The 10,612-nt window shown below is 39.4% G+C and overlaps 1 protein-coding gene across 1 annotated transcript; it reads right to left on the reverse strand.

Moving 5' to 3' along the window:
• Positions 1-590: 590 nt before the first annotated feature.
• On the reverse strand, positions 591-3,770 carry LOC129742485 (uncharacterized). Its single transcript, XM_055734386.1, has one exon. It carries the CDS (start codon positions 3,768-3,770, stop codon positions 591-593), a length of 3,180 nt encoding a protein of 1,059 aa, XP_055590361.1.
• Between the last annotated feature and the right edge of the window lie 6,842 nt (positions 3,771-10,612).

A 10,612-nucleotide genomic window follows, 5' to 3' on the forward strand; every position in this document is an offset into this window, starting at 1 on the left:
AATTTATTAGTATATTCTTTTTTTACTGTTATGATGGGAAATGTAAGGTACAGTTAATCGAGAGATTTCATGTCTAAAAATCAATCTTGTCTTGTCAGTTGGAGTAATTCTCTCCAAACAACAATTTTCATAATGATAATTATAAGAATAATTCGTTAATGGTATTTCTCTATGAATTTTCAATTATTGCATGTTTCCTGCGCTTTTTTATGAACATTGAAATGGATTTCCACTCATTATGAGTTGATATTTAACAGTACCTACATTTACGACTAGTGCTGCAACGTTAACCAATCATTTCAGCCTAGCCCGAAATTTGAGTCATACTCCATATTATTATGAAGAGAAATCAGTAATTTGGAATTCATTCATTGGGGCTTGTAGATTTAGGATAAATGCACTGGTTTGGATAATGGATTTTCGGATGGTTTGGTGACGAGTAAAAAGACGCGCGTGTGATCTTAACGAGAGTTCTATTTCAACTGACTTGGTTACAAAGATATGTGTGTAGATGGTGTGGATGTTATAGCAAATTTATGGCACAAAGTGCACTGTAAGAAATGTGGACTGTTCATCACTTTTTTATTTATTCATACTCCCCCCGTTGAGTCGTCAGAGTCAACATCAGGAAGCAGGCAAACCTTGGTTACAGCACGCTGGTATTCACCTTTGGCTGTACGAACTGTTACCACCCTGACGATGCCGTCCTTGCCAGGATGCGTTGAGATGATTCGACCTAATTTCCATTGTTGTGATGGGATATTCTCGTCTCGTAGAAGAACCAATGCGCCTTCATGGATTTTCAACACACGGCCCTTCCATTTCTGACGTGTCTGGTGCGTATGTAAGTAGTCGGCTGACCACTTTTTCCAAAAATGATCTCGCATCATTTGAATGTGCTGCCACCTCGATAGTCTTCCAACCTTGAGATCGTCGTAACTTGGTTCCGGTAATGCCTTTGAGGATCGTCCAGTCAAAAAATGTGATGGAGTCAAAGCGCAAAAATCGTTAGGATTATCCGAATACGGTGATAACGGACGTGAATTGAGGATTGCCTCTGCTTGGACCAAGAATGTATACAATTCTTCGTAGGTTAAACGCGTTTCGCCAACAACACGTTTCATTAGATATTTCATCGATTTTACTCCAGCCTCCCAGATGCCTCCAAAGTGAGGACTTCTTGGCGGAATAAAATGCCATTTTACGCCTTCAGAACTACAGTAGTCCTTCAATTTTCTTTGGTGGAGTTGATCTTCAAATAATTTTCGCAAGGCTGCAAGTTCGTGGTTCGCTCCCACAAACGTTGTTCCGTTATCCGAGTACATATCACACGGAAAACCACGACGACCATTAAAACGTTGAAGCGCAGCGATAAAAGTTTCCGTCCGCATATCTGTCACGAGCTCGAAGTGCAGTGCCTTGGTTGTCATGCATACGAATACTGCGACGTAGGAGTTGTAGTACTTCGGCTTTCGTCCTCCTTCCCTGAGAACAAACGGACCAGCAAAGTCGACACCTGTACGGCTGAAAGGTGGGGCTGGCGTGACACGATAGCTTGGTAAATTTCCCATGTATTGCTGCAGTTGTGGAGGTTTACATTTAAAACAGCGATAGCATCTTCCAATGACTTTCTTGATAACTGACTTAGCTTTGATTGGCCAGAAAGACTGGCGCACGAACGAGAGCAGGCCACTGTGCCCGACATGGAAGTACTTCTCGTGCAAATGACGAACTATCATTTCCGTTATAAGATGCTTTTCTGGCATAAGGATTTGATGCTTACCGTCATAAGGAATGTCAGAATATTTCAATCTACCTCCAACTCGAATCAATCCGTCTTCGTCGATAAATGGTGCCAAACTTGAGTAATTGTTTCGTTTCATAGAACCTGATGACAATTCTTTTTGAAGATCGCCGAATGCTTGGTTCTGAACTAATCTGCAAATTATGCGGGATGCTCTGGAAAGCTCTTCTGCTGTAAGTGGCTCATAATTCCTCGTCTTGGTACATTTGTTGGCAATGAACCTTAACACGTATCCCCATGCTCGGTTTAATCGGTTGAAGTTGCTTAGACGTGACAAATCAAATGGTTGTTGCTTTGGAGCCATTATCAGCGTGTGCTTCACCTTCCGTATTTCGGGCAGACTTTCGATTGCAAGAATCTCAAATCTCGCTTCTTCAATCGATTCCATTTTGTGTAGTGCGACTGGGCCTGTCCACCACTGCTCGTTCTCCAAAAGTTGCTCTGGAAGCTCTCCACGGGACAAAGAATCCGCTGGATTGTATTGGGATCGTACATATTTCCATTCGTAGTCGTGAGTAAACTCTACGATAGTAGCCACTCGATTGCATACAAATTCATTTAACGTTAATGGACTTTTCTTCAGCCAACTCAGAACGATTTGTGAGTCTGACCAAAGCGTAACACTGTCGAATTTAATGTTGAGAGCTTCTTTCACCTTCTTTGTAAGTTGAGCCAACAAGAGGGCTCCGCAGAGTTCCAGTCGAGGGATGGTCATAGGCTTGAGTGGTGCGACACGGGATTTACTGCAGATCAAACGTACTTCGATTTCTTCATTTTCAGCTAAACTTCGAACATACAGGCAAACACCGTAAGCAACCTTAGAGGCGTCACAATACCCGTGTAGTTCAACACTTTTCACTTTTCCAGGAATAACACATCGTTGCTTCCGAATATTCTTCACTGAACACAATTGTTGCCGGAACGATTTCCATATTTCCAGTTGCTCTAGTGGAAGTTCATCTTCCCAATCCATTTTCAATCGCCATAGTTCTTGCATAGTAAGTTTCGCCAAAGTCACCACTGGACCCAAAAATCCCAGTGGGTCGAAGAGACGTCCAATTTCAGCCAAAACTATGCGCTTCGTCGGTTTGATGCTGCTGTCTAGCGGTGGTACGTTGAACACGAAGTAGTCTTCACTCGGATTCCATATCAGTCCAAGCGTCTTGATTGTGTTGTTGATGTCCGATCCTTCAAAATCCATCTGCTTTTCTTGAAGTTCTGCGGGAATTATTTTCAAAACTTCCTTGCTGTTAGAGCAGAACTTGTGGACACCAAAACCACCTTTTTCGAGAATTCCGTTGAGCTGCTTGTATATTTCAATTACGTCAGCAATCGTTTTGCCACCCGTAATGAAATCATCGATGTAGCTATCTTTTTTAATTACTTCCGCCGCGAGCGGGAATGTTTCAGATTCATCAGATGCCAACTGGATTAGCGAGCGTGTTGCCAAATAGGGCGCACTTGAGCAACCATATGTGACCGTCGATAATTCGAAAGTAGACATTTCACCCTTCTTGTTGAGCCATAAGATACGCTGAAATCGTCTATCGTCTTCATGGATCTGAACTTGACGGTACATCTTGGGAATATCGGCTGTTAAAACCACCTGATGAATGCAGAATCTTAAAATGATAGTGACTAAATCACTTTGCACCGTTGGGCCGACCAATTGGGTGTCATTCAGCGAAATGCCTGTTGACGACGCCGCCGAAGCGTCGAACACGACTCGAATCTTCGTGGTGGAACTTGATTCTTTAAAGACCGCATGGTGCGGTAGGAAGTAACATTCCTTGGGACTGTCATTAACTTCCTTCATGTGGCCGAGGGCCAGATATTCGTTCATGAAATTCTCATATTGTTCCCGCTTGGCAGGATTTCTAGAAAAACTCATCATAAGCTTGTTGAATCTTTGCTTGGCAGTTTCAAAGGAATCGCCTAGTTGACTCCTGAGATCATTGAAAGGCATGCGCACGATAAAACGGCCATCAGATGAACGACGGTGCGTTTCTTCGAAATGCTTTTCTACGGCGCGTTCCACCGCAGTCATATTTAGTAGAAGAGTTACAACAATTTTCGAGCTCCCAAAACTTCATAAGGGTTCGATTAACATCATCATGGGTGGTGTTCACTTGGCAAACACGCTTGGAGGATCGCTTATTTGTCGTCTTTGCTGAACCGCTAACAACCCAGCCGAACACAGTTTCAGCGAGAGTAGGAAGGTTGTTACCGATTTTCATTCGTCCTTTCTTCAGAACGTCATAGAAAACTTCTGCGCCGATTATCAAGTCCACCTCGCGTGGAACGTTAAAAGAAGGATCGGCGAGTTCAAAATCTCGAGGTAAATTCCATGAATTAACGTCTACTTTACCTGTAGGCAGCTCGGTGATCGAAGGGGTGATTAAAAAATCCAGATTGGCAGAATAGGCTTGATTTCGCGACGAAACTTTCGTCCGAACAGTCTTGCATGACATCGTCTTCATGCCATTCAATCCGCAGATTGTAATCGGTGGATTCAAATCGGTGGGTGTGATATTCAATTTTGCAGCTAAATTCTCGGTAATCAAATTTGCCTCGGAGCAGCAATCAAGCAAAGCTCTGCATTTGATTTTCCTGTTGCCAGCACCGGCAACCAATACTACAGCAGTCGAGAGAAAAATCTGTTCAGCAGTTGCTTGAGTTTGCGTGCAGCAATTAACGATTTGCGTGTCAGCTGTTCCATCTTGTTTCTTGTTGTATTGGTGAGTTGATGTGCTTGGATTCGGAGAGTTTTCAAATTGCGTTGTCGTAGTTTCGCTCAAATGCAAGAGAGTGTGATGTGGCTTACCACAACTTTTGCAACATTGATCAGTTTTGCATTGAGCTGTGCGGTGGCCTTTACGCAGACAATTAAAGCAAAGACCCGCCTTCTTGACTCTCTCGAATCGTTCTTTTGCTGAGAGTTTCTTAAACGAGAGACACTTGTAAATGGATGACTCACCTTTACAGCAAGGACATGCTTCGCTCGTCGATTGCACAAACACTTTTGCTTGCTTGCTCCTTGATGCTGATGTGTTGGTTGGCTGTTGAGCTTGACCTTGAAGTTTCTGCAAAACTCGGCTTCGTTCCTTCAGGAATTCGACTAATTGCTGGTAGCTCGGCAATGTTCCACTTTTCATCGAAGATTCCCAAAGTTTCCTCGTTTCTCGATCCATACATTTGCCAACAACATTAATCAGCATCATTTCCGATAGTCCCTCCACAGGAAGATTCCTATTCTTCAAAGCATCGACATTTTTCGATAAAGCCTCTACTAGCTTGCGCAACTCATCACCGTTTTCTTTGGATAACTTTGGCAATTCTAATAATGCATCGATGTGGGTGTCGATGATGAGTCGTTCATCCTCATATGCGTCTTCCAGCAGACGCCATGCCGATTCGTAATCATTATTATTGATCACATCTTGATCAATCTTTCCAGCTGCACCACCGATCAAAGAATTTTTGAGGTGATACAACTTGATTGCAGGGGATTCATTCGGGTAGCGATTCATATTTGTTTGGAACATACATTTAAAAGAAAACCAATTTTCTAGCTTACCATCGAATGTAGGGAGCGGAACCTGGAGGTGAGCAATCGGATTAATTGGCTGTGGCTTGGGCTGAAATTCAAGGGCGGCAGGATTCATAACGGGAGCATTCTTCATGTCGGCTATCATCGTCTGCAATCGTACATACAGTCCGTCGTGCAAGTTCTCAAAATTAGCATATTCCGATTCCACGTCATCTTTTTCTTCTGCCGACACTTGGCCAAAAATGGCTTCATGTGTGGATTCGAAATCATCGTAGCAACGACGAACTGTTTCGAGATGCAGATTGAGACGATGGATGTTTGGTTCTGCCTCATTTTCGATTGAATCCTGCACGCGCAGCAATTTCCGAACTATGCGATCACGACGATCCATTAATAGCAGCAGTTGCTTCTTCATGCTTCGTTTTTCTGCGGCTTGCGCTGGCACTAACACACTGCTATTTGAACCAAATTCCACTTCTCCAAAATTTTCTTCGCTACACTCAACCAGCTGTCGTGGTTGTATGTTTTCAATAACTCGCTTGGGAGTATCACTATCTCGTTTTTTCTCACTATTTGTTTTCCTTTTCCCACTCATTGGGGTTCACTTGCAAGAGTTTCACAAAGGATATTTCCCCCACTTATGCATACATTCATCCAACACTAGGTTTTTCAGTTCTTCCTTTGTGCTTTGCTTCTTCGGCCAATCGGCGACGATTCAATTGTCCATGGTCAAGCGACGACAATGTTCACACACACTCATTCACTTGCATCATTCAGTAGCAACCGGCTTTTGTCGTTCTTCTTTGTTCTCGGCCAATCGGCGACAAGACACAATTCACAGACGTTTGTGTGTGTGATCGGATAGCATCGAACTACCGATTCGGTTTTCTGCGGCCAAACGGCGACTCACTAACACAACTACACTTTGTTCTGCTGCTTTGCGCAACGGTCACCGAATGATGCAAGAAATGGCGGAGCACAAATTCACACGCGGTTCAAGAACTTTTGCGACAAAAATCACCGAAAACCATCACAAAATTCGCTCGGAAATCTTCTTTAAACACGATTTATCCAAATCCGGAATCGAACGGACCAAAATAATGTAGATTTAGGATAAATGCACTGGTTTGGATAATGGATTTTCGGATGGTTTGGTGACGAGTAAAAAGACGCGCGTGTGATCTTAACGAGAGTTCTATTTCAACTGACTTGGTTACAAAGATATGTGTGTAGATGGTGTGGATGTTATAGCAAATTTATGGCACAAAGTGCACTGTAAGAAATGTGGACTGTATCATCACTTTTTTATTTATTCAGGGCTAGAATAGAAAAAATAGAAAATTTTATATTATTTTGCTCACTAGAATTATCACAAATGCAATTAAATGATGATTGATGGTAATTTTTCAAACATGATTTACTTTTCAAATGCAAATTAAATTCCACTTTTTTTTTAAATTTTTCGTCCCGATGAAAGTACACTTCTTACTGGAAATGATATTTGGGTTGGTGGCAAAGGGGTATAAGTAAATTTCTTGGTGTAAGGTTCAGTTAGCAGGATTTTTTCAACGAGATCAAAACATAAGAAAATAGTGAAATAAAATTATGTTTAAAATAGCATATGACGTTTGACAGTCAAGGATTCGTTCTAGATGGTTATCTCGATTTTTTCAATTTGGTTCTTATACCCCTTTGGCTCCAAGGCCTCATTCCAGAAACTGATCGAGTGATTTTCAAAAGGTTACCTATAACCGAACTAGGGATAGCAATACCGGTAATACTGAAACCTAAAACTGGTGATACTGGTACTGGTATTTTAGGTATTGGAAAATAACCATAACTACCCAAGCAACCAAAAGTACGTCTCGGTGGTCGAGTGATTAGCGTGGTGGTCCACTGATGGCATGGGTTCGATCCCCATCTCGGTACTGGGTGTTAAATGTTAATCTTAAGTTGTCCACGTCATTTCTTCAGTCTGTAAAGCCTAAATCGGCTAAGACGGTGTATGTCTCTTAGAAAAAAAGTCCCATATCTACTTAAACTCGTGCCTCTGAAGTTCGAATTTCGCTGAACAAAGGTTTCAAAGGGAATTGTTACCGAATTTTCTCGAATGTGAGCATGGAAGCTACAAAAGGTTCCTCTAATAGTCTTTTTGTGAGACGGCAGTCGCATCACTCAGTATTAAATTTACAAATAGGTCCTCAAATAGCCTTCTATGAACTTGAAGTTCCAAAAAGTTCCTTAAATAGCCTTTTTTTGTGACATGTCAATCGCATCCATTCAGTACAAAAGTTCCAAATGGGGTCTCAAATAGCCTTCTTTGAACTTGAAGTTTCAAAAAGTTCCTTAAATGTGCTTTTTGTGACATGTCAATCGCATCCATTCAGTATAAAAGTTACAAATTAGGTCTCAAATAACCTTCTATGGACTCGAAGTTCCAAAAAGTTCCTCAAATAGCCTTCTTTGAGACATGTCCACCATTTCATGAATATGAAATGTGAACGAACATCACAAAAGGGCATATAATCAATAAATCATTTCAGTGGCTTTTTTAATTAACACAAACACATACAGGATCTCAATGAAACTTGATGTTTCCTCGAAGAGATTCCTTTTTCTTAACTCTAAGCGTACATCTTTCGAGGATATGATAGCTAGTATCTTACAAATGCTAAAACCACCAACCCACCGAAAGTGTTCTATGTATGCTGTGACCGGGATTCGATCTCATACCCGCTGGTTTAGAAGACTTGAAGGCTCTACGCCACGGGCTGCGGCATGCCGATAAACCGTCAGCACTACATGGGCTGGTGATGGCCAAAGCACGCCAAAGTAAGAGAGGAGAGGAGATCTTTTTTTGCTGATTAAACGATTACTTGTGGGCGGAATTGAAGGCCGTTCAAATCTGTAATGGAACTTAAAAGCTCTAATAAGAACTTAAATTTTAGGCTGAATAAAACTAACTGCAGCACATTGTGAAGTAACGTGAAATCGTTGACGAAACAGGAACCAAAGTAAAGGAAACTAGCTAGCGGTAGATAGTTAGATGAGATAGATAGATAGATAGATAGATAGATAGAGAGTGAGAGAGAGAGAGAATGATTACAAGGAGGTCTAAATTAAAATCCTCGAAAAAAACACAAACAACTCCGCTTTATTACAAATACCTAATTTAATAGCATTTCGAGTTTAATGATTTAAGGTTGTATATGTAGGTAGGATATGAGTAGTCAAACAAGCTAAGCTAAGCTAAGCTAATTAATGGGTTTCAGCCAAGGTTGCCAAAATCACAGCCAAAGTTAAGTGTCACAGAACACAGAATTTTGAAAATATTCACAGATTCCACAGATTTTTTAAATTTAGTAATTATTTACAAAATTTTAATTTTTATGTCAACACATATTTTGAATTTATAACTTTGTTTTGGAAACTTATAATAACATTGGTAATGTTTATTGACTTTTCTCAAGTAGAATGTAAAAAAACTCATTTTTTTTTACATTTCAAAGAAATTTATGCTATTTCTACCACAGAATTTTTGGGTGAAGTCACAGAAAGTCAAAAATTTTTTCGCAAAAACACAGAACTTTTTTACGGCAACCTTGGTTGGAGCAGGGATGAGCAACCTTTCGAAGCAACGGGCCAATTTGAATATGAAATCTTTACGGCGAGCCGCACTCGAAATAATAGTTATTAATAGTAATTTTGAATAACGACAAATTTTTGACAAAAACATAACTGAAAATGAGAAAACAAAAACGAATTTATGAATTTAATGATTTTTTTTAATACATGGTGCATAATATAAGCCAAATTGTCAACTTCGCCAAATCTGAACCGTTTTTGAATAAATTTAATTAAATCAAAGCAATCGAAAGATTCCATTTAATTCGACCACGGTACCGTTTTGCATGATTTTCCAATGAAATTTCTGAAAATATCATCACAGATAAGTGTCAAAAACTTTTTGAGTTGAATCACAGAATGACACACTTTTTAGTGGAAAATCTTAAATCGTTCACCTGGTTTTTTGATATTAAAATTTCCTCATTCCCGTCAATATTCAAGAACACAAATTATTTACTTCTTAATGGTCTTCCTTTTTCCAAGTTTGATGAAATAATTAAATAAAAAAAACTGCAGCTTCATAGACCTTTATTGCCTCATGCTTAACATTCTAGAAAAAAGTTATCAATCTGAATGATTGTGGGGCAAAGCAACGCTCATTTGTGGCCGCGTAGCTTTGATAAGCTTCAATGTACTTAAATAACAGGGCAAGTTCATAATGTTTTTGAGCTCCTTTTTAAATGACAATTTTTCAAAAGATTCTTCGGAAAGTTTTCAAAGTTTCGCTCTTCGAAATTTAAATACCTATTCAACAAGAATACGAAATACTGATGAACACTTGGAAAATTATTAGTGTGCAGCAAAGCAATAACATCAATCGAGATAAATATAAATCTTTATGATGCTTGACTTTTTTCGATCGAGTTAAGCAATAACTGATTCAGTAAAATACCATCAATTCAATTTGAATAAAACAACGGGAAAGGTTATGAATCTTATGAAAGTTGGGGATCAACAAAGTTGAAAAATAGTTTTAGAAATTGCCAATTTACTTAGATACTGATTTACATGGGTTGGTTTAGCTCCATATTTCAAACACGGCTTTATTTTACACGGTTTTTTGTCATTAGAACAATTCTTTACACGATCCTCACAAATCAACAGAGTTTCTGAGAGAAAATATTATAAAATTCCACACAGCAAATGTTGAATTGGTGGAAACCTGCAAAATTTCAAGCCATTTGAATAGCTGAAAACGATCAGCAAACTCGATTGCTGAAAATCTAGAAATCTCAATTGCTGGAAACCAGCTATCTCAATTGCTAGAAACCAGTATTATTTAAACAACCGGAATTTTTTTGATTCTAAATGAGATTTAAAATTCAAATTTTAATATAAAACCTTCATGGTAGTCATATTTAGATTAACAAAATTTTGATTGCAAGAATTTTCCAGCATTTTTTTTTTGCTGGAAGTCGACGCAAAAACTTACTGTGCATGTATGAACGGTGGATTTTATACCGTGTAGTAAAACCTTGGTTAACGATTTACAAATTTCTACCAAACATTATTTATTGAATGCTGGATGATAGTTGTGATTGCTTGAGTCAAAAAAATTGTAAGATTTCAAAATCTGTAGAAACACGAGCGATTTTCAGCGTTTTTTATATTTAAATAGATAATTTTGTTTT

The sequence above is a fragment of the Uranotaenia lowii genome, chromosome 2 (genome assembly GCF_029784155.1).
Source record: "Uranotaenia lowii strain MFRU-FL chromosome 2, ASM2978415v1, whole genome shotgun sequence".
In the NCBI taxonomy this organism is placed as follows: Eukaryota; Metazoa; Arthropoda; class Insecta; order Diptera; family Culicidae; genus Uranotaenia; species Uranotaenia lowii.